The sequence below is a fragment of the Chironomus tepperi genome, unplaced genomic scaffold (genome assembly GCF_022539635.2).
Source record: "Chironomus tepperi strain 1889 unplaced genomic scaffold, CSIRO-AGI_Ctep_v1 contig_429, whole genome shotgun sequence".
Lineage (NCBI taxonomy): Eukaryota > Metazoa > Arthropoda > Insecta > Diptera > Chironomidae > Chironomus > Chironomus tepperi.
Window position 1 is genome coordinate 718973 of NW_027226551.1, and position 25949 is coordinate 744921.

The 25949-nt window shown below is 34.6% G+C and overlaps 1 protein-coding gene across 2 annotated transcripts; it reads right to left on the bottom strand.

The window, feature by feature from the left end:
• Nucleotides 1-13234: 13234 nt before the first annotated feature.
• On the bottom strand, nucleotides 13235-19062 carry LOC139097701 (UDP-glucosyltransferase 2-like). Of its 2 annotated transcripts, none has more exons than XM_070649647.1 (2): nucleotides 18408-19062; nucleotides 13235-14214 (listed from the first exon to the last, which is right to left on the bottom strand). In XM_070649647.1, exons 1-2 carry the CDS (start codon nucleotides 19043-19045, stop codon nucleotides 13275-13277), a joined length of 1578 nt encoding a protein of 525 aa, XP_070505748.1. In that variant the 5' UTR covers nucleotides 19046-19062; the 3' UTR covers nucleotides 13235-13274. The 2 variants fall into 2 exon arrangements, with proteins under 2 accessions (XP_070505748.1, XP_070505745.1); XM_070649644.1 differs by lacking the exon at nucleotides 18408-19062 and adding an exon at nucleotides 14511-15732.
• Between the last annotated feature and the right edge of the window lie 6887 nt (nucleotides 19063-25949).

Here is a 25949-nt window from a genome sequence, read left to right on the forward strand (position 1 = left end):
AAGTTCTATATACTGTCTAGAGATATTTGAAGCAGAATACTTGCCAACTTACTTACTGTAACCATGTTCCTAGATATGAGGAACTTAGGTTACAACAAAATGCTTTCTATCTAGCTCTGCAACCTAGTTATTACTATTTATCTGTCCGAACATTCAACTGACATCAATCTGAATTCTTTCATCACTGTTCAGAATCAAGTAGCTGTAGGAGCTCTAAGACGGCGTTTCCCATGCGAATTCTAACCAAGGGTGATATTACTAATTTAAATTGGCATTCTGTCAAGCACATCGAACAACCTCGATATCTTAGTGGTACCGGAAATCATAGGACGTGGGTTCGATTCCCGTTTGGAACAAATAATTTGAAAAGTCTTTGTTTGATTGCCAAGACTCAAGTTAATAGGTACCAAAATAAAGTTTCAATAACTTCGAGTTTTGTTTTCAATACTGAGTCTGAGACACGAATATCCAAGAGTCAAATCTTTTATGTGAAGTTTTTTCCTTGGTTACCTGCATATTTGATTTGACCCTGAATTATAAAGCCTTATCTAAAAGAATCTACATACTTGTGCGAGAAAGCCATTAGATTAATGTTGCAGCCAAACTAAGACTTAACTAAAATTTATTAAAGGCTAGCGATTCTTATCTTATAACTATCTTCATATAAAGAGCCGTTTCCGCCCAGCATTACAAATTTATTGTAATGATCTCAAGATTCACACATGGTAATAAAGAAGGCTCAATAATAGAAGGCTTTTGGAAATTCAAAGGATCATCGACAGAAAAAAACGCAAAATGAATTGAGATAGAATCCCGAGAGACACATATGAAGAAATAAGTTTCCCGAAGTCTCGGTCTTGACAAATTCTTGAGACCAAACGTGAAGTTCATCGGATATTCTCATAAAGAAGGCTCCGTTAAAGAACTTTAAAGAGTCCGCTAAATCTCTTTTATTGACACCAAATGGAAGCAGCCTAAATTTGGCAGCCATATGGACGCCATGAAGGTACTTTCTTCATTTATGTCGCTCGGGAATGTAAAGTAGTAGTAGCAATAAAGCATTGAAGCGAACTGCATTTATTGCTATAAAATTGATCGAAACGATATCAACCTTCACGGTGCCGTCAGAGCAACCTTCCCATTACCCTTAATATGGCAACAAAGCCTTATCCAAGCAAACACGCTGTGCTGTTCGGATTATAATGCTTACACGATATTTCTTTGTCGAAAGCCTTCTTCACTCTCTTATCGCTGATCTTTCATTTTCCATGTGAAGTGCTGAGACTGAAAAAGCCACAAACAGAATATTCTTTTTTAAATGTTTGATGTCTTTTTTCCGCCTTCATCAGAAAAAAAGGAAAATTACGCATAAATTTTTCATCTTTTTCTTTATTATTGTCGTATTTAATTTGCCATCTCATCACTTTCTATCACACGTACGAGCACTTTGATGATGATGAAATTGCTTCTGAATGAAATGACGATAACAGTAAGTTCATTTGTTGCCGTAGAAATAAAGCACACAAAGAAAGTGAAGAAGTTCATATAAAGCCATCGGCATTGAGTTAGTGAAAGGAAACAAAACGATTTCAAGTCGGGTATTTTTAGCATGAACTTCACATCTTAAAAAACTTTCATTCAATTTCCGTTAATGTCAGTCAGCATATTCATCATCCTCTGCTTTAATACTTCTCAATGTCTATTCAGCTATTGTCATCAGTTACTAACAGAAGCGTATCGACATATTAGATTTCATACTGTCAAATATTATATTATGACTAAAAATATGAGATGAAATAGAAAGAAATGAGTAAATAGCTAGAAGGAATTGAATTTTTAAATAATAGAACAAAAAGGAAAACAGGTAAATAAGAATTACGAAGAGATGAATGAAGTATTATGAATATTTTGGACAGCATTCATGTTTATAAGATACCTTAATCTGAAGGAATTATGAGGGATATAAAATCTCAGACATTTTTACAGTCCTTTTTTAAAAAAGCCAAAATGTGATGTCTGAGCAGTGTCGATTCTGGGGTATTGAGCATTATACAGACAAATCTTTGGCTTATTGAATGGTTAGGTAACAGACCAGAAATCTATATTAATATTTTGTGAGCACTTGGGTCCATTTCCCATCAGATACCGATATTGCTTACCATATGACAAAGATTCGCATAATGTTCACGACATTGTATCAAGTTACTGTTGAATTGCTGGTCAAGCGATTCAGATCCTACTATAAACTGTAGACCTAAAGGGTTTGATACAACAGATTATTAAACGCAGTGCCTCCAGCTCATAAGGCTGGGCTCTTCAAGCATTATATACACTGTCAAATTACATGAAAGATAACATCTAAGCAGATTGTTGGGAATAAGCCGACTGTTTGCACCTCTGACTTTGCAGGAAATATATTAGATAGCTGTTTATTGTGATTGATGGTCTATCATCCCGAGCAGGCAAATAGCATGCTCTCATGAGCAGAGTAAACGGAGAGCAATGTTCGTGATCATACTTACTAGTGCAGTAAAGTAAGTAGGCTCTCGAGACCAAGCTCTTTGCCTGTTAGAATCAGACACAAGCACTTTTGTAAGCAACCCTGATTATTAAAATAATCACTCCATTCCTAAAATTTTTAAAATTCAGATCCATTGAAATTTATGCGTAATAAACTAATCAGTCACATTAATAAATTAAATTTAAATTCAACAGCACTTTTTACATTTCAATTACTCAAATTTCAAGCTTGTTTCAAGCCTTCCAAAAAAGCATCTCTTTAAAAACAATTCGTATTTTAAAGAATCCGAGAAAGATATAATTGATTAAACAATAGAAAGTGAAAGGAAAAGGAAAAAAAATTCCGACCCCTTTCCATTAAAAGGATTAAATGCTTAAACGAGTTCAATCTAAATCACATCTGATAGCTTTTATTTCTTCTTTGTTGTTTCTAAATGTTCTTTTGAATAGAGCGAAAATGCGGAGGACGAAAAGAATGCAAAAAAGGATTTTTCTTTCTCTTTTTCTTCAAAGAACTTTAAAAGTAAAATTGAATGTTCATTTTCAAGGCAAGCATAAAAAAGAAAATCAACAAATAGGCAAAAAATATTCAGACCCTCGTCACGCATTAGCAAAGTCAAATTAAAATTGTTATTTGCAACCCCAACCATTGGCGAATTTTTCACCCATTTAGGCATTGTCTTTGATTTTATTCTTTTCTTCCATCAAGATTTTACCAATTTTTCACGCTTGTTGCTTCCTTAAGTTGGAGATTTGTCATAGTCAACAATCATTTCCCGAGTTACACATCTGAATTACCGTCCGATTACATTAGGTTCCGTCTATAGCAGCGATTCACAAATATCCACATTTTTTGTTGTTTTTCGACAGTTACGAATATGCTTTCTCAATATTAGGACCGGAAATCCAAGAAGAAGTCAAGTCTCACAAGTCAAGTCTCACAACCACAAAGCAGCACCGACTTGATGCACGGATTAAAGTTCTTCATCTTCAGCGGCTTGCTTAAGCTGTTGGATTTCCAGATGTTTGAGAGTCTCATGCAGTCTTAGAGTACCATCATCGGTTGAAATGGCGATGCCGTGATACGTGCCAGTCAATCAGTCAGCCAACCAGCCAGTCATTCAGACAGCCAGTTATCCAGTTATCCAGTCATCAGATCATCTGGTCAACCGGTCATCCGGTCAACCATCCAGTCTTCTAGTCTTCCATTCAGCCAGTCAGCATATCATCCGGTCATCCAGTCATCCACTAATCCAGTCATTCAGTCATCCAGTCATCCAGTTAACTAACCAGCCTCTCAACCGGCCAGCTTAACTAACCAGTCGAAACAGCCAGCTAAGTAGTCAGCTAGCCAGATACGTAAAATGATTAGCTCTATCTTTGCAGACTCTGATTCGAGGTCTCTGAGTTCCTCTTGCATTTCCTGATAGGTATATGCCAACTGCATAGTCTAATTCTTCAAGGAAGAGCCTTCTTCATTCCTGTTGCTCGGGATTCAATTAAATTTCTTATATGAAATTATAATCACTTGAAACGAGATCCCAATTGCATTAGTTGACGGTAATTTCAAATTAAATTCCGATTATCGAATAAAAAAAACTTTCTCAATGGATGAATGAGCAAAAATCCTTAATGAAGTGAGCTCATGTTGACGCAGTGATTTCAATTAAAAAAAAGAATTGAAAGAAAGTTTTACAATTTCTAGTGTCAAGAGTGGTTGTGAACGAGAAAGTTTACTGTAGTTAGAAAAGCTTAATTGGAGCTTTCTCACAGGCTAAATCGAGGGAGAAATTTTGATGTTGTTAAAAAACTTGTTTGACTTTTTTTTTTTTTGTTTCTGCTGTGTTTGTTTGATTGAAATGTTATTAAAATGTTTTTGTGAAAAAATAAGGTGCTTATGACACTAGCTTTGTGATTTTATGTTAAACTAGTTGAGGTGACATCACCTTTCAACTTTTGAAATATTTCATAATACACAATGTGAAGCCACGATGTTTGAAATTTTCTAAATTCTAAACAAGTTCTCGACTTTATTGAGTGACTTAAGAGCAGTTTTGTCACAGCGATCAGTCATTCCAAGTAAGATTCTCTGATTATAAAACAGATCCAGTAGGATTAGTGTAGTGGAACTAGTAGTATTGTGGTGAAAGTTCGCTTGTATTTGGGGAATTTGTGGAATAGTGATCGGTAAGGCTGAAATGAAATTGTGAACTTGGTTTGAGTGAAAGGTTACCTCTCCAAATGGGTCCAAGATCTGGGTTACAGGAATAACGATGGGTCTAAAACCTCCTACTCTCTGGTCGTACTGTTGAATTACGGTTAGTGTTTGGGTAATAACTGGATTAAAACCACTTTGACGACCGTAATTAAGTTCCGTATACGCTATACAACGTCCATGTAACCAAGAAATGTCATCGAAGCTACTCATAAACTTGTGCCGACCTTAAAACACTAATTATCTCAGAAATAACTAAATTTATGCTGTGATTATTGTTCAAGTTATGCACCCGGACTATTTATTTACTTTAAATTGTAAAATTTGTGCAATTTTACGTGATAATAAACTATAGTAGTGAAAATATTTCTTTGGTTTCGATTTTGAGTCGATAAGACCAGAGCTCGAAGTCGAGTCGAGTCGACTCGAGTCGACAAGAAAAAACGAACTCGACTTCGAGTCGACTCAAGTCGAGTTCATTTTTTTTAGACGACTTCGAGTCGACTCGAGTCGAGTGTTTTTTTTCAAGTCGACTCGAAGTCGACTCCGAGTCGACTTCAATTCTCCAAGAAAAATAATTTTTTCTTAATCAAACTCATTTCTGTTTGTGCTTGTGAAGTATATATTTGCATATAAAAAGATTGCAAAATCTACTTTTTTTCAAATTTTTAATTATTTTCTGATTCTTTATGCAAGATACTTTCAAAAAATTAATGAAATAGGAATTTCTCCAGCTTTTTACAGAAAGAAATTTAGAAAAAGTTTATAAATCTCTTAATTTATTTTTTATTTGTTATTTTTATTATAATGTTTTAAAATTAAACAAGATAATCAATTAATGACTATTCGTTATTTATTTTTTGAAAGTTTTTTGCATGAAAAAAATCAAAAAAGAATAAATGAACTCGGAAAAATTTGATTTGGTAATTTTTTTGTATGTAAATATATACTTCACAAACGCAAATAGAAATGAGTTTCGTTAAGAAAAAATTATTTTTCTTGGAGACTTGAAGTCGACTCCGAGTCGACTTCGAGTCGACTTGAAAAAAAACACTCGACTCGAGTCGACTCGAAGTCGACTAAAAAAAATGAACTCGACTTGAGTCGACTTGAAGTTTAGTGTTTTTGAGTCGAGTCGAGTCGACTCAAGTCGACTTCAACCATATCGACTTCGAGCTCTGGATAAGACCAAAGTAAGTCTAACTTTCAATATTTCTACTTTGTGAAAGTGTTAATATTGATCAATAATACTAAATTTAAGCTTTATATGCTTTAATTATAATAATAATAATTGATTTTTATAGAATTCAAAAAAATTTTGTTTGTCATCCAATCAGCTTGATAGTAGGCCAGTCATCCAGTCTTCATACCAGTCATCCAGTCTTCATGCTAGTCAGCCAATCAGCTAGCCGGTCATATTACCAGTCAGTCAGTTATCTTGCCAGAAAGCCAATCAGCTAGTCAGATTGTCAGTCAGCCGGTCAGCCAGTCAGCTCACCAGTCAGCCAGTCAGCTTATCAGTCATCCAATTAGTCACCCTGTTTTCCAGTCAGCCAGTCAGTCAGCTACCTGAGCAATGCTATTTATATACGTGTATAATTCCCCTTTATACAAAATTGCGCCAAAAATTAAATTCCTCCCACACTACTTAAAACATCTTAATTTATCATATCATAAGCATCAGTGCCATCATCATTGACAAAAAAGGTCTCACATAAGTGTGGGAGTAAAGAGCGCGGCATTTCGCAAACATATGTACATTTCGGTAAATTTTTATTCCTCGTCGTTTCCTCTTGTAGCAGTGGCAAAGGCTATGGAGCAATAAATTACTGCCTGTTGAAGCGATGAAGCAACTCCCTCGCGAGTCTTACAGTGATTTTAATTTTTTTTTTGCTTCCACTTTTTGTTATTTTGTTTATAGTCTGAATGCTGTGCTATGCATTTTCCTCCTCTCGTTTTTATGCTTAAATTTTTAATGAACACAGTAACTGCTGTTGCTGACATAAAGGACTCACTTACTCCACGGGAAAAATAAAACATGAAAAAGTGGATGGGAAATGAATATGGATACAAAAAAAGAGAGTCCTATGTTGCATATGCCCCACGTCATGTACAATCAGAATTGTGTCATAAATTTTTATCATATGAATTTTATTCAAATGAAGAGGATTTTTTTGTTGTTGCTACTCCTTTTTTGTGTTGGATGGCAGATGATGCAGTATTCTACAGATATTTAGATGTCAGGAAAAGAAACAAACAATTAGTGAAAAACCGGAAAATAATACTGACTCTGACTCTAATTCTGGAGTGGCTTTAAGTCTAAAAAATGTGAAAGGGGGCTGGTTGGATGTTACGAGAGACTTACAAGCAGTCATAAATCTAACGGTATTGCTGTCCCGAATAACACAAGTCTGTTAATCAATCCAAAATCCGGCATCTGAACGACATGACTTTGATTTAGCATCTCGGTACAAAGGCAAAGCTAGATACATGCCGATTTAAACCCGAAGTTCATGGTGCCACATTTAAGCCAAATTCATATACGAGACTAAGTCAGATTCATACCGACCTGGTGTCGGATTCAGTTTAAATCCGGGATGCAAGGTGTTTTATTCAAACCAAATTTGACACCAAGTCTAAGTTAGATCCACGGCGGCTTGGTGCCGGATTAGGTTGAAATCAGTGATGCATAGTGTCTTATTTAATCGAAACCGGCACTAAGCCATATTCAGATTCACTTCGATCTAGTGTCCGTTTTTGGAAGGCCTTCCAAAACCCTTCGAAGGGTTCAGATATTCGGGTTCGAATTTAAATCCAAAACACATAGTGTCGCTAAGTCAGTGTCACTAAGGCAAAATCAGTGTCACGCCAATCTGGTGCGTGCTTTTGGATTAGCCTTGGAACCGGATTCGATTTAAATCTGAGATGCATGGTGATGCAATTAAACCGAATTCGACACTAAGGCTAAGTCAGTGTCACGTCGGCTTAGTGCTCAGATTTTTGATCGATTACACAATTTTCACTATCCCAGAAGGCACACAGAGTAGAAATAACTGAAAATTTGGCTTTAGGACGATTTGACACTGATGATGTAATCCGGCTTTCGAGTTAAGCCTTCGACTGCAAAGTCAAGTCGGCTAGAAGCCGGATTTTCAACAATTTCTATGCCGTGTAATTTCTGAGTATTTGAGTGATATTGACATTAGTCTGTCAACCAAATTGATAAGCGTAGGATGTTCTATCAAATAAAATAGCAAGTAACACGATATCGTAGACGAAAATAAAAAAAATCTCGACGAAATAAAATGAAAATTGCTAAAAGTTTAATGAACCAACAATAGAAAAAAAGGAAGCTAGGATGAAGAAAAGAAAGAAATTTAATTAAGCAAATTTAATCAGTCGCTTCCAAAAGTATGCAAACATACACAGAAAAAAAAAGTAGAAAGAAAAGTAGCGCTAACCTTCCTCAAAATCATTTCAATGCCTTAATTGAGATAATCTCTTGAGCACAAAAATTGAATTAAATCAGATAAACTTTTTTTTTCTGTGTGCTGCCTTCCCTGCTTCCCCAACTCAATTTAATCTCAACAGTAAAACATGGAAAATGTTTTTGAGGCTGTCTTGTATTATTTTTTTTTCTGTGTTTGCCCTCAACTTTTGTTTGCTTTTTTCTCGGCAAGATGAACAAGACAGAACAAAAAAAATTTTTTTTGGATGTTATTGCGAATTTTACTGTTGGTCCTTTTAGGTCAGTGATGGTCAACCTTATATGTTCCTGCATGTCTTGATTATAAACTTCGACCAATACCCCATACGGCTTTCCGTTCGTGGCATATCCAAAAAAAATATCTTGGATACACATTTGTGTACCACAGCACACAGGCTGTCCACCACTGCTTTAGATGCTACACACTATTTACATGTAATAATGAGCATAGAATTTTAGAATAAAATGTCGTGAAGAACAAGAAGTAAAAGAACACGAGCATAGCGTTAGGCATAATGGTTGCCATTAAAAAAGATTTTTTCTTGGTAAATTGGACACTGCTGTTAATGGATGTTGAATCTATTTTAAAAAATTTCTGAAAATCTTGTTAAAAGAGAAACTTTTTGTTTATTTTTAATTTAATTTAATAAAAGCTTTGACAATGGGAATGTCACAGGCTGTAAAACTAAGTGGGAATGCTGTATATGTAGCTTTATGCAATAACCGCTCAATATTGCGGTAATTCATACAAATACTGCCTAGTTCCCCAGCATTTGGAATATGCTGTGTATGAAGACACTGCCATAAGTCGTGGAGCAACCATCACAATCGGCACAAATTGAAATGTTGCCACCACGGCGACGAGTCGGTCGTATACTTAAAGCCAAGTGGCTGCCACTTGGCAAAAACAACCGGATCTATTGGATCTATTGATTGCATCTCGCAGAGATCGATGCCAAACTAAGTTCGTCACAATTTGTGAAAAACCGATTAAAATTTGCATGAAATGTTATACTTCACAAGTGCCAGCAGCAAAAAATGCCATGCAAATTTGAATCAATTCTTATCGAACTTCTTAAGTTGACAAACCCAACTTCTGGGACTATATCCTTGTATACCTATCAACAGAAACACAACCTGTACCAAAGACTGCAATGCTACAGCCAACATACGAATTAAGCATCGTGACTAAATCGATGAAATTAACAATCAGAGTTGTATGAACTTTGGGAGTCCGCACTGCATATTTCCATAAAGACACCTCTCTTTTGGAGCACTTTAACTGAGCACTATGGGGCAAAATGAAAAAAAAATTACAAAAGTCCTCGTGTTATTGATCGAGGGACTTAAGTGCATTTTTGTCCCAGCGATCAGTAATTGATTAATAAGTCAATTTTAGACCTAAAAAACAAGATCCAGTAAGATCCAGTTCACTTCCAGACCTAAAACACAAGATCCGGTAAGATCCAGTTCACTTCCAGACCTAAAAACCAAGATCCAGTAAGATCCAGGTCACTTTCAGACCTAAAACCAAGATCCAGTAAGATCCAGGTCACTTCCAGACCAAAAACACGAGATCCAGTAAGATCCAGGTCACTTCCAGACCAAAAACACAAGATCCATATAAAACTTCCACAAATTTAAGAACTTTATCATTTAACGGATTTTCATAATTCAAACCTCATAACGGTAAAAAAAATTCAAACATTGTTCAGTAAACACTGTAAAAACATCGACAAACATTGAAAAACACTGTAAAACAATGAAAAAACGTGTTGTTGTTTTTGTTGTTGTTGTATATGAAAACGAAAAATTGTTAATTATAGTATTTATGCTTTGATTTGAAACTTTTAAATGCCCGGGGCGCCAATAACTTTATGGAACTGATCTTTTAAAACCATTCCGAGCTCTCTACGATGTCTAGATAAAAAGTTTTTAATGACAGCCTTATTGTGTCTTATTAAGCTACCTTTTTGAAAAAAAATTTCAAAAATGCGCTAAAAAGGGACATTCACTTTGTTTTTTGGACTTTTTCGAATTACATCTTGTGGATATTATTTTCTTGTAGTACATATAGCAATAGACTTGCATGCCAAATTTCAGGTCATTTGGTGCTGTTTGGTCGATTCTGGAGCTGTTTAAAGTTGAAAAGTACTGAAAAAACAGATTTTTTTACAACCTGTTTGACTCGGGAAATTCCATATTTAATTAAAAGATATTGAAAAACGGTTTTCGGTTCCTAATTGTACTATATAAGAGCTTTAATTTCATACTATGGAAAGTTTATATATACTGGGTTTTAGTGGCTGTACTTTAGAAAATGTATGAAAATACCAGGAAAAAAAGCTTCAGGCGTCCGGAACTAACATTTTTAGGTCGATTTCCCCCATACGGAGCTATACTAGCTTAAACTACTTACTTTCTAGTTTTTAAAACCGTTAAAACCTTTACAATAAGTACTGGGGAGCGAAAGTTATTGCATTTTAAGTTTTGGACGAATTTTTTTCTCAAAACTAATATTTCTAATATAAATTTGGAAAATATCATTTGGAAAAAGTTTTTTTATGTTTTTGTATGCATTTAGCCATTTAAGAACGATTTGTGAAGAAATTTTTACGAAAAGTTCAAAATTCGCCGAGTTAGAGGTACATATGCTATTTGACGACTTGACCCTTTTTCTCATCACTCAAACTGCTATAACTTTTACATGACTAAATATTTTTCAGTTTTGTTTCTTGTTTAGTGTAGCTTGTTATAATACCTTTCCAACAATATATAATACTTAATAGTTGGAAGTAGTCTTGGTCGTGAAAACGGACCCTGTTTGTGACTGACCCTTTTCAAAGAAATTTTCAAAAATGTCATTTGCAAAACTACCACTTAGAAATTAAATAATGCAATGTTTTTGTGTTTTTTAGGTCGAAATATGATAGTTATGAATCTCAAAACTCAAAAAATCTCATTTTGTAAACTTGCTGCAACTTTAGGGGCCTTCACCACTAATACTCAGGTAGTGTCTCAATTCTCAGATATGAAACTTTTTTACTTGTTTGGGTCGAAAAAAAGTGATTTTTGACTATTTTGTTAAAAACAGGCTAAGGTAGGCCACATTTAAGGCACTCCAGTAGCCACTATGATTAAGTTCTATACATGTTTTATACATATTTATAAAGGAAATAGTAGCACCTAGTAACAACAGAAAACAGAATGCAAAAATATTGGTGCTAAAAAAAGTTATAGTCATTTGAGTGGCCAAAAAAGTGTTGAGGAGAGCAACCAGCATAGGCAAAAACACGTAAATTCAAAATTTTAATGAAATTCTTGATTTTTTTGAATAAAAACTATTTTTATGTCGTAATAATTCAAATTATTGCGTTTTTTGTCAAAATAAACGTAAAATTTTGAATTTACGTGTTTTTGCCTATGCTGGTTGCTCTCCTCAACACTTTTTTGGCCACTCAAATGACTATAACTTTTTTTGGAACCAATATTTTTGCATTCTGTTTTCTGTTATTACTAGTTACTACTATTACCTTTATAAATATGTATCAAACATGTATAGAACTTAATCATAGTGGCTACTGGAGTGCCTTAAATGTGGCCTACCTAAGCCTGTTTTTAACAAAATAATCAAAAATCACTTTTTTTTCGACCCAAACTTTTAAAAATTGATATATTTTGCACAAAATAAGTGTAAATATTGAATATCAATCAAAAAAAGTTAATAAAAAGGTTTCATATCTGAGAATTGAGAGACTATCTGAGTATTACCTATGAAGGCCCCTAAAGTTACAGAAAGTTTACAAAATGAGATTTTTTGTGTTTTGAGATTCAAAACTATCATATTTCGACCTAAAAAACACAAAAACATTGCATTATTTAATTTCTAAGTGGTAGTTTTGCAAATGACATTTTTGAAAATTTCTTTGAAAAGGGTCAGTCAAACAGGGTCCGTTTTCACGACCAAGACTACTTCCAACTATTAAGTATTATATATTGTTGGAAAGGTATTATAACAAGCTACACTAAACAAGAAACAAAACTGAAAAATATTTAGTCATGTAAAAGTTATAGCAGTTTGAGTGATGAGAAAAAGGGTCAAGTCGTCAAATAGCATATGTACCTCTAACTCGGCGAATTTTGAACTTTTCGTAAAAATTTCTTCACAAATCGTTCTTAAATGGCTAAATGCATACAAAAACATAAAAAAACTTTTTCCAAATGATATTTTCCAAATTTATATTAGAAATATTAGTTTTGAGAAAAAAATTCGTCCAAAACTTAAAATGCAATAACTTTCGCTCCCCAGTACTTATTGTAAAGGTTTTAACGGTTTTAAAAACTAGAAAGTAAGTAGTTTAAGCTAGTATAGCTCCGTATGGGGGAAATCGACCTAAAAATGTTAGTTCCGGACGCCTGAAGCTTTTTTTCCTGGTATTTTCATACATTTTCTAAAGTACAGCCACTAAAACCCAGTATATATAAACTTTCCATAGTATGAAATTAAAGCTCTTATATAGTACAATTAGGAACCGAAAACCGTTTTTCAAATCAACCTTTTAATTAAATATGGAATTTCCCGAGTCAAACAGGTTGTAAAAAATCTGTTTTTTCAGTACTTTTCAACTTTAAACAGCTCCAGAATCGACCAAACAGCACCAAATGACCTGAAATTTGGCATGCAAGTCTATTGCTATATGTACTACAAGAAAATAATATCCACAAGATGTAATTCGAAAAAGTCCAAAAAACAAAGTGAATGTCCCTTTTTTTTTCATTTTGCCCCATAGTGCTGAGCTTCAAACTAATTCGAATGTAATATTGAATACGGAAGTAAATCAACGCTCTTACATATTGAAATTAATAATCAACAAAATTTTATTAGTTTTCAATCACTTTTTGACCCCTCACATTTAATCACATTTTGATATGCTGCAACAAAGTTACACATTTCAATTTTAATTGCTCTATATTCAGCTATTCCGTCTTTAATTTCCAAATATTTATTTTCATATAAAATTTAATTGACCTAATTTAAATTCGTAATTTCCGTTAATTTTTCTTAACTTTCTTTGTACTTTTCTTTCCAAAAATCTTCAAGTATGCAGCCCTAATAGAGAATGCAATAATATGAAGACATGCAAGTATGACAAGATAAATATCATAATTATTGGATGCTAAGAATCCCAATTCAAGTGTTGGTGATTTATAAATTGGAGCATCTGGATTTCTCATGACATATTCAATCCACCAAACTGCTGTTTCCAATGGCTTCTTTGGCTTATCTTGGAAAAGTTTTGAAATTTTTCGTGCATTTTCAGTATAACTTGGAATCTCAATTGCATCCTTAATTGCTTTTCTGAAAATGTCGACATTCAATTTTGCTATTTCCAATTTAATTGCAACACCCATGTTAACAGACTTTTCAATTGTACGATATTGATCGGCAATGAATGGTATGCCGACCATCGGTTTTCCATACCATAAACTCTCCTGTGTACTTAATCCTCCTGCATGTGTTACAAATGCCTTTAAATTATTATGTGCAAGTAAATCATTTTGTGGTAGGAACTTCGATACCATCACATTTTTGCTTGGCTTAATTGGCAACTCATGTGGTTCCGATTCAAATTTCCATATGAAATTATATTCTGGCAGTGATTCAAATGTTTTTAAAATTGATGTAAGAACTTCATCACCGAGAAGATTCGACAGTATATTCGTTCCCAATGACATCAATACAGTTCCCTTTTTACCACTTTCGACAAATTTTTTCAAGTCAGCAGGCAATTCTTTTGGTTCTGTAATTTGTAGACCACCAACTAGAATCATGTTTGGTTGCAATGGTTCGGGATAATCGATAGCTTGATCGGAATTCAATAGGAGAAGTTTGGTTTTCTGCTCAATTTCTCTTAGTGGTGGCAAGTCTTTGAAGTTTAGATGCTTGCGGACAGTCTTTTCTAATCCTGGATAGAGCTCGAACTCAAATGAGCTGTGGAATAGAGAAAATAAGAAGTAATTATTTATTTAGCTTCAGTAAAGTGCTGATTGAATAATTTTTTGGAAGCTGATGTCAGGGGCGTGCTCTGGGAGGGTATTAGGGGTCAAACCCTCCTCCCCTCATCCCTTCTAGAGACAAAAATCCCAAAATTTCTTTTAATTTTTAACATTCTGAACCTCAACTTTCCTCCCACTTCAAAATTATCAAGGTACGCCCCTGTCTGACACATTCACTTAAAACTAACAAAGTCACGTTGTTGCTGATAATAAGACACATGCATTACTTACAGATCTTCTATCGAATAAATCAAAAAGTTATAAAATCGTTGGAAGAACGTCATCGGTGGTTTAAAATCTAACAGATAATGAGGAACAAATGCTGGATACTTATTACCACCAATTAGAAAATGAGTGTAAGGTGGATTCAAGAATGCCGAAACTCCAACGACTGGTGGATAGTTGAATTTGTGAATAATTGGCAACAGACAAGCTCCGCAAGTAAAGTCATTGACAACAATGTCAAACTTGAAGTCATTTGGATAGCTTAAAAGTTTTTTCAATCCATTTTTGGAATTAAAGATTGCGTCACATGATATAATACAATAATCACTCAAAACTCTAGCTGCATTAAATTTACTACTTTCTGATTCCTTTGCGTAATCCATTATACTAAAGTTTTCGCCTCTTGATGCCATAATTGCGTCCAAATTTTCATATGATTCTTCCAAAAAAATATAATGAAGATTCTTGACATCTCCTTTCGGTGGATCAGTCGATACAAATGTTACATTATGTCCAGCATCAGCTAATCCTTTCGCTAATGCTTTATTCCATATGTGATGTGACGGTGATAAAACTCCATGGAAATACAGCACATTTGCACAGTAACCTTGACCGACAATAAAAAATATAAAAATTATTTTTTTCACAATCGAACACATCTCGTCGCCAGCTGAATGATTACTGACGACTATGATTTTAGAACTTTATGTGCCGTATCGTTTTTTATCGCTTAATAAAACGTGATAGGGAAGATATCTAAATTTACTGAATCAACATTGTTGATTACGTCAAGGTCATTGATCTTGAGACTGTGCTGTCACATTCAATTTAGACTTAAATTGAACAATTTGGGCATCCAAAATGCAATTAAGCTTGATTTAAATATTAAGTAACTCAATAAATGATGATGTTCTCTTGCTACGTAAAGTTCATTCGATAACCAAAAGTCTAGCATCTGCCAACGATCGATCATTTATTGCGATCGCTGATGATAAGTGTTCTTGATGCCGAGATAAAGGCTGAGAATTCCCGAATTTGTCGACCTTATAGAGATAGAACCAGTTTTAGTCGACAACAGAGAGAGACAATGGATCAAAGATGAACTTTACTAAAGGTTCACGATGCCGAGACCGAGATCGAGACTTTGGAAACTGTATGGACAGCGAAGTAAGTAAGTAAATCAAGTAAGATCAAATTTCCGACCTTCAATTGAGAAGCCGTTTTGCATCGCAACCCCACCTTAGAGCGTTATGTAATAAATGAACAGAAAACAAAGCTTTTAGCTATTCAGATCATTGAGATCCAGATCTGCGCTAGGGCGTTTCTCGGCTAATTATTGTTTAACGAGTGAAAGTGCGTCAGACCTCTGCACTCAAGAGACCTACAGTTTATAGTGGAATCAGAACCACTCATTTGATGATGTTATTGTCAGCTTATTGTATTGAGCCTTCAAGGGAGGCTGTGAGGCGCGTTTTCTCTACATATGATTCGAACGAGGTATTTAAAAAATTTCCAATGCCGAGACTCGAACCTGTGATCGTGGGACCGATGTTGCAATAATTATGTACCGAAGTACTAAATCATTCCATTTCCGAGCCACTTCCACTCTATAAGTGAATAGATCCTGATCAATTTCTCGATCAATATCATGCAATTGTCTTATGAAAACCGTAACAGTCTAACGATTCCAGTTAAAATAAAACCATTAAAACCTCAACTTACATTATCTCAATCACATAAAGGATTAAAGTGTAGCATCGTTGCCAAAATGTCATCGGTTGTTTAAAATCCTTCACATAATGTGGAATATATGCTGGATATTTATGACCACCAATGCTATAATGTGTATATGGTGGATTTAAAAATGGTGTAACTCCAATAATTGGCGGTGTTTGGTTGAATTTGTGAATAATGGGTAACAGACATGGTCCGCATGTGAAATCGTGAATCACAACATCAAATTCAAAGTCATTTGGATAGCTTAGGATTTTTTCAAAACCATTTCGTGATTTATACACGGCATTGCATGTGCTCCTACAATAATGTGATGTAACCCTTGCAGCATTGAATTTGTTCCTTGATGAGTATTCAAACACGTCAATTTTTTCACCATAATACAGTTCCTCTCTTGCTCCTTCCAGGAATATATAATGAAGATTCTCAACATTTCCTTTTGGTGGATCAACAGACAAAAATGTCACATTATGTCCTTTATGAGCTAACTCTTTAGCTATTGCACTGTTCCAAAAATGATGCGACGGTGACAAAAGAGTGTGCAGGTACAGAATATTTTTGCTGTAGACATGACTTGTGATTGACAAAATAAGAATTATTTTCACTAGCAAACCCATTCGGATGTACTTTAAATGCTGACTGAGAATGATTCTTGATTAATGAAGCTATGAGATTTTGATGTTAAATTTTTTAAATTAGAGTACAGTTCAGTCGGCTTATGTTTATATTTGTACTCGAAAACAGCACAGAAATCAAAATATTTCGGGTCATCCAGAGCTCGAAGTCGACATGATTTAAGTCTATTCGACTTGAGTCCACTTGAAGCTAAATCAGCTGTTCCAAACTTTTCTGATCGACTAAAGTCGACTGGACTTGACTTCAAGCTCTGGGGTCATCAATACACTCTGAATTATTATAATCACAACTGCATGACGTAAAAAAATTTAAAGCTGTATTTTACGATTTATAATTTTTATGTTTGATATCAAATACACTTGCAGAGAAATTTGTACACATACTTATTTTGTTATGCTCAAAATATAAATTTTTGAACTCTTCTTATCAACATATGATAATGGTCAAATTAACAAATATATGAATTGTCCCATATAAGACGTATTCATACGGGGTGGATTCAGGGGAAGAGGGTCAAAACCAAAGCTTGAAGTCGAGTCGAGCCGAGTCGACTTAAAAAATCTCGATTACTTATTTACTTACTTATTTACTTACTTACTTACTTACTTACATCTCTGGTCGTACGAATCAAATGTGATCCATAACTTTACTTAGACGTCTCCTAAAGTCGGCTTAATCGCTAGCTTTCGTATGCCAATTACGAATACGAAATGACATGATATCTCTATCAACAGCTTCTATTTGTGAGTCCAACTTCTCTCCATGAGTTAGCACAAAACAATCATCCACATCGTAACACACTTGAAGTAGTCAAAAGACCGACTTTCTACATTTTATATTTACTAAACTGTTCCTTGCTATGGCTTTTAATGAATAAATTCGCAAACTTCTCTAAATTTTTGCGATCCATATAGAAACGATCAAGCCCCTCCTACAAGAAATTCTGACTACATCCCTGTCAAGACCGCTCTAAATACAACTGAATCTTAATAAATGAATCACTTGTGAATGACCTCTTATTAATTGCATCAACGATTTTTTTAAAAGTTAAAGCCATTTCATCAGTTCCTATTGATCCGCTGTGAATCTTAGGGCGTTAATAAAGCTGTTGAAACTGCCAAAACGACTACTTCTGTTAGTTTCTTGTGTTGTTGATCTGCGTCTTTCTCAACGGTTGTACGCCAAGTGAAAAGTCATTGCCAGACATCATGCAAGCACTATAAACCAACCATCATGCATAATAGAGTAACAAAGTCAAGGATAATTTTCTCCAATTTAGAGTAATATATCAATAAAAAAAGTATATATTTAAACAAATGATTTGTGACAATATTTGCTCTCAGCATAATCACAGACATAAATTGCAACAAAGTCAAGAGAGTAAAGTCTTATCAGCAAAAATTAGGAAGTCAACAAACACTTTATCGGGTTTTAAATTACTCAAATATTTGTGTTTCATAATCTCTACAGACACCTGACATCGTAAACATGCAACCTACATTCATTCATAAACTAATAAAGCATCATACTCACAATTTCTCGACAGTATATAGCAAGAAGTTATAAAATCTCTGTGTAAATGTCATAAGTTGTGGTAGATTTGCAACAAAATGTGGCACATATGCAGGATGCTTGTTTCCACCGACAATATTGTTCGTATATGATGGATTGAGGAATGCAGTCACACCAATTATTGATGGATAATTGAATTTGTGTATAAGTGGAAGTAAGCAAGGTCCAAATGTGAAATCATAAATGACCAAATCAAATTTAAAGTCATCCGGGTAGCTCAGAATTATATCCATTCCACTTTTCGTATTGTAAATTGTGTCACAAACATGCAGAGCATAGTCAGTAAGTGCTCGTGTGCCGTATAAAATCTTATTATTGTTAATCTCCTCAGCGAATTTCATGAAGTCAAATTCGGCACCGTTTGCGTCATTTTTATGGAAATCCTCATATGCATTCTCAAATACAATGTAATGAAGATTTTGAGTTTCACCAATTGGCTTATCAACCGATAAAAATGTCACATTATTGCCTCTATTTGCTAGTTCCTTTGCTAAAATACGATTCCACAAGTGATGTGATGGCGATAAAACGCCATGAAGGTATAATATGTTTGCACAATTTACGCACGATAACGTAAATATCAAGATGAAAATTTTCATGAACGTACTCGATACCATGATGTTCGAAATTATACTGAATTGCTAAGAAACTCGTACACATTGTGGTTGGACAAAAACAAACTTATCTTGCTTGATTAAGTTTGCTGCGATAAAATTTCAGACAATCTAAATTAGGAAAGAAAGAAAAGATAGTGAGACTAATTCTACTTCAAGGTTGTTTATGAAGTTGTTGACCGCAGACAATTTTTGATAATTCAAGGCTTTTGTAGGGTGGCTATATAAATTTGGTCAATAAAGGTAGATTTGGGGAAGTTGTTAGTGTCGGTATCTTGCTTTGACGTTTTATTGTCAAGCAACTAAGGCTTGTATTCTCGATCATCTTTCGTGGCCGAGACTGGAACCAAGACTTCCACTTCGAACAAATCCCTTGTAGTCTCGGTCTCGGTCCAGGGCTCGCTCTCAGCCACAAAAATTCGTCAAGACCACGCTCCTGTTGCAAATCCTATCAAGCGCATACAATTTTGGTGACTTTTCTAACTTAACGGACACCCAGCCTGCAGCGTGCTCTCAAAAGTAGAGTAAGGTAAGAGCAATGCTTACAGACATGCTCATCTAGTATATTTAAAATGAGTAAGCTCTCATGAGCATGTTAGTCTGTTAGGGCATGACTATATTCAATCAGTTTGATTGAGCATGTTCGGTTTTGAAAGCATACTTATGAGTATTCTTCTTGCTTGTTCAACAACAAGCATCATAAAAACGAATTAAATTAAAAATTATTCATGAACGCACATGACCCAACCTTGATCTTCATTTAGACTATGCCTATACTATCTAGAATTACTTTCTATGGTCAACATTTAATATAGCTCGGTTGCGTACAATCATTTCAAATGATTGTTATTTGACTTTAAATTGACTATTTATAATTTAAAGCATCTCCTCTACACACTCTTAATTACCATAAACATCACAAAAGCTATAATCATGCAAATTTTCATGATGATTATGCAGGATCATCTGGTTTTGGTCTTCAAAACTGCTTAGACCTTTTTAAGAATGAAACAATTTTATGATTAATAAAACTCTTTAAGCTTAAAATGCTTTATTGCCAGTTCGGGGCTATTCTCGTCTAATTATTACTTCGCCTCAGTTATTTGAAAGTTACTTTCTTATATTAATTTTTAAATGGACATTTAAGGACCTTGTTAATGTCATTATTAGGATCCATTCCATAAAAAAAGGAATTTTGAAGCAATCATAGGAAAAGGACTAAAGAAGAAGCAAGCCAGAAGTAACAAAAAAAAAGTTTTTCCATTACAAGAACATTTTCATTTGGATCTTTCAATTAGTTATTAACTTTAGCATTTATGTTCCCTTTTTATGACCTTTTTTCTGTTCTTTCCTTTTCACTTCTACCGACAGATCCATTTCTATTTGTTTCGTAGTAAAAGGCACAATTGTGCTTGCCATCAAGTTCATAAAAATGGGAAGAAAATTTTTATTGCAGAATAATGCTGATATTATTGCCATTACAACTTCGACTGGGCTGGATTTCTTCTTCTTGACTTTATTTCCTATTTTTCTTCATTTATGTAAAAGAAAGAAGTCGGAAACAGTCATAAATTTAGTCTTTCCGAATTTGAAATCTGATCATTTTATGTGCTTTTCAATTACTTGAAATTTACATTTCGTCTATTGGAAACAGTTAGGTCCCGAGGGACACAGATGAAGATGGCTCCGGCTAGGAGCTACAACCTTTTCTAGTCATTTGATAGCGTTAGAAAACGACTGTCCATTGCCACCTTCTGTTCAAGGCGGCCGGCGCTTATCGGTGGCATTTATATCCGGCAGCAATCGCCCATCGGAGGTTCTTGTCGTCAGCGGCAGTCACCTATCAGAGCCCGTTGTCCCAGTAAACTGACGTCCATCAGCAGCCATTGTCCCCGACGGCTTTTATCATTTACAATTATTCAAATTCAAGTTTTTCTAGCCATGGATTCAAATAGGAGCCGTCTCTAAGTCGAGACTAAATGGCAACTATACGGATGAAAGAGGCTTCAAAGTGTAGGTATCCAATTTCAAGCTCTTCTAGCCATATATAGGCATCCTAATCCAAGCTCTTCTAGCCATATGTAGACATTCAAATTCAAACTTTTCTAGCCAAATGTAGGTATTGAATCCATGATATTCTAGCCAAGGGTGGGCATTCAAATGAAAGCTGCCTAAATGTGTAGACCAAATGGCAGCCATACGGATCTCTCATGTAACTGGCTTCCATGTTAGTAAAATAGCTTTATTGTACCTTAAAAAGCTCCGTGGCAGCCTCCGTGTTGGTCGACCTTCTTGACTTGTCGGGAACTAATATTTTATGGAACATGGCCTAAGTCATTTTACAAATTGATATTACTGTCCTGATTCAAATGATTGCCTTCATAGTTTTATGGACGACATTTGAGGTTTAAAATTCTGAGCAAGGCTTGGACACACATAAAACCACAAGAAGCATGCGACATCAGATGGTCTAGCCAAAAAATTCATCAGAAAATTCTCAATACTTTCGATTCACAGCATGTATCTTTAAAAAGCTCAAGTAGTTTATTTGAAAAAAAGCCATAAAAGTCAGAATGAAATGTTCATCATCCCTTGCTGCTTCAGCTGTAATTCTTATTATTACCCTCATTATTGTTGTGTCTTGTGGAATGAGAAAAATTTTTATTGCCAACTCATTCAGTTACTGTTGCTTAAATCAATCGCTTCATTTTGCTCATCCTTTTTATGTGCGTCTTGTAAGCTTTCTTTTTTTTATATTTTGGCAATTTTCTCGTGCTTTATTGCCATAAAAAGATTTAAAAGGAGACAACGAAAAGAGATTTTTATGAGGCAAAAAAAATATCTTTTGGGGACATAATGAATGTCATTTTTATTCATTAAGTGAGAAGCATGAAAGAAAAATGTTCATTGTCTGTAGACTATATATATGCTATGAATTGCAGATGATTGAAAACAAAGTCTATACAAAGTAGAAATTTTTATGTCATTTTTTTTTCTCTCAATTTTATTTATGCTTCATCCTTCCGTTTCTTCAAATCTCATTTCCGTGAGATCTCTCACATGAACTAGTTTCATAACGAAACTAATTTAAAAATGCAATTTCCACTCATATAGCAAATGGAAGTAAAGAGTGAAAAATTGAGCGTGGAAATTATTAGAGAATCCTTATTTTTGTAGGTACGGATGCTATATTTAGAAGCGAATTTACAGAAATAGTAAACGTTTAGAGCAGTGGTTGATAACCTGTGAATCGTGGTTAGCTAGAATCCCTCATAAAATTCAGCAAACTGCATTTTGCCTTAAACACTGTTCGAAATCATCAGTTACGACCGTCAACGACAATTTGGCGTCGTTACTATTAACCCGTACCCTACCAAACACGCAGTGCATACTGTACAGATCAAGTGTGATCCATGGCATCCCTCATTCGGTTCCTTAAGCTGGCTCGCTGGCCACCGCTTGCCACGCTGTACTGTTCGCATTATTTGAACTTTTTAAAATTTTAGTCTAAAACCAGAGTTGTAAGCAGCATTTAGGCAGTTCAGACTCTAAAATTCTAAAATTCCTCTCATACACAATAAAGTCCTTACAACCATGTCCAGAACTACCCTTGTAACTACATACTCTTTTAGTATGCCGTTTGAACATTTCTGTTTGATATTGTGTACCGCGACGCAAAACAGGTTGCACCGCACTGATTTAGAGTACGTTTAACATGATAATGTCGTCTCAAAAATAGAATTTTTTCAATTAACTTACTCAAAAATTAGTATCAGTTACGATACTAGAGACTAGGGTTCTACAATTGCATGCATGTATGTATGTGCAAACTGTTTTGTAAGAAATGCATGCAAGTGTTTTAATTTACATGAAATTCTAGCAATTATATGTAATATTTGCAAACCGTATGCGCATACTTGCATGCAATTGTTGAGCTCTACTAGAGACCAACAAGCTTAATAAGCACGATTGGATGCATAAACTGGGATGTCATGGATCTCAACTGATCTGTACGACCAGGAAAGGAAGTAAGGACGCATAAACTACTCTGATGCTGCAAGATGACATCAAAGCAGAGATTGAAGATCATTGAGAGTTCGAATTCTACAAAGGAACTTCCACATTGAAAGTATAACTAGATCGACAATTTCCGTACATTTACCTTCTTTCCAGAACCCCTTTCAAAACCAGCAGCAAGCAACGAAGAAATGAAAATGTATGATTCAGATGATAAACATCACGTCAGTGGAATGAATCTTTATAACGCAATTGCATGAAATGTTGTCATAAACTCTTTTTTTCTTTCTTCGTGCATTTCACATATGGCTTGTGCTCTATGTCATTGCATCTCGTTGAATGTCTACTTATGAAAATCAATATCAATTTATTTAATTGCAAGTCATTCAATATATTTTAATTAAAAATGAACGTATGATTGTAAATAGCATGTATAGGTTAAGTAATGCATGATGTTATTAAGTGTCAATAGTGATCTCGAAATCATGATAAATATATAGTAAGTGATATCACACAAATGAATGTATGAACATTATCACGATACATCGTATGGAGGGTAAGGTATGCATTATAGTGTAAAAAATTCATTCATTTCATACTTTTTTTTAAAAGCAAAGTTCACAATGTATCGTTGTCGAGAGTATGTTGTAGCTGGATGACTGCAAGTTGAAAGTTTTTTTTTGGTATATGCTTCCATTATACAATTTTAACAAACAGATTTTTATAAAAGGATTTTGCAATTAAAAATATTGGATTTTTTTTCAGCAAAAATATAAAATTGGCTCAATGGAACTAGAGTTAGATTCATTCGTAAATGACGTTATACTAGGATTAGTATGACTATATCTTATAGTTCGTGTAAGGCTGCAATTCTGCATTTTTCGACTCTACCTTATAGTTAGTCCAAGACTGCAGGCTTACATTTTTCGACTGTACCTTCTAGTTCGTCCAAGGCTGCAGACTTACATATATAGACTACCTTACAGCTCGTCCAAGACTGCAGGCTTGCATTTATTATCTGTACCTTCTAGTTCGTCCAAGGTTGCAGGCTTAAATTTATAGGCTGTACCTTACAGTTCGTCCAAGGCTGCAGGCTTACATTTATAGACTGTACCTTATAGCTCGTTCAAGGCTGCAGGCTTACATTTATAGACTGTACCTTATAACTCGTCTAAGGCTTTAGACATGCAATCTTCCGTCTGCAGCCCTGCAATTTTGAACAAATCCTACGCTAAGCATTTAAGAAGGATGGCAAAAAAGCACTGCGAATTATCATATAAAATATTTTGTAAAAAAATGCCGCATTCCATGTTTCATAAGAGCCATAACAGCTTCATCATCATATAAGTACACAATATGAGACTGCATGAGACAATTAGCTAAAATGCGCCGAAGGCTATTTCCCCTCAAAACACTTTTTTAGCGTATCTTTGTATAAAACACAGGAAAAAAGCTTTTTAAGCTGTAAATATTGTATGTGAGTTAATAGCTATAAGCACCATTGGTGCAATACATCATCATACAATTTAATTATGATGTTGCAAATGAGTGGTGAGGTGAGATGAGGTTGGACATTCATTATCCCATTCCCCGCCATTCTCATATTCATGTATACATACATATATATTTTATTCCATTAACCGTTCATAATTGCATGCAATGCATATGCATGTATGTTTGGATATAGTAAAAAAAAAGCATATAATTTGTAAGCTCTTTACTGTTGCTGTTATAAATATCGTTGACATCGTATATTTTTATTTTGTGCTGTTTTTTCGGTAGAAGGAGGGGCCCATGAAAGCATTTTAATTTACGACTGCAACATAATGAACACGAAAACAAACACTCATTAATTTTCAGCACCAATTTGCATTTTAGCGCAAAGTCCTCCATTCACTCACGTTGATGTTAACGAGCTTTTTTGGTGCTTTTGCATTTATTTAGATTCATATACAGAATAAAAAAATCCCTTCCACACTTTTTTTTTATCATCATCATCATCATCGTCGTCATTGTAATATTCTTGTTATATGACAGGCATGTATGCATGTCTACAGATTAAATATATGAAAAACAATGGGGAAGTAATGAATAATCCTCCTTTTTCTAGCTTGATTGTAAACTTTTTTTTAAATGAATTAGTGAAAAAAAGTATCTGACAACCTGAATAACTGTGCATGTACATCCTATACATACACATGTATGCAATGAATGAAGGTAATTTATGACTTAATAAAAATATTCATGTTATGTTGAACATACAGACATGATGACACATGATGGATAGATTTCGGAAATAAAATATTGTTTAGAGAACAATATGTAAAATTTTTGAGGGCATTTTCAGTCAGGATTAGTTGAGTAAAATATTCTATTGCAGATGATAGATGATATGAATGAATCAGGGCCTTTTATTTGAATACTCATTGTCCAAAAATTTTATGATGCGTATACACAGATGTAGTCAATTTTATGCTAATAATTTACATCATAATAGCAACAAAATGTAGGTCAAGGTCAAGGTTGTAAGCTATAATCATTTAATAGAAGCTGTGTCTGAGTTGAAATTTTGATTATAAAATTCAATCTATAAATATTCTATGTCTGTTACAAGTATGTTAATTATGTATGGAAAAGAATCAGGCGAATTTACCTGCCCGAGTGACACAAATGCAGCCAACTGCAGTTTTGCTGTGAAATTGGGTCAAAATTAGCTGTCATGGTGAAATCAGGACAACTTTGCGAACAGAACTCGAAGTTGATTCAAGTCGACTTGACTCCAGGCTCTGATGATGCATGTTAGAGAACGCGCTGTTTAGGGCTAAGCTGTGTCGTCATATTAACGTTAAGTCACAAACAGAGTTCGAAGTGG

Coding starts and splice junctions, on each gene's coding strand:
- LOC139097701 (XM_070649644.1), bottom strand. CDS start 15,163: ATGTGTTCGATTGTGAAAAAAATAATTTTTATATTTTTTATTGTCGGT. Junction 14,215..14,510: donor ATTTATTCGATAGAAGATCT/GTAAGTAATGCA, acceptor TCTATTCCACAG/CTCATTTGAGTTCGAGCTCT.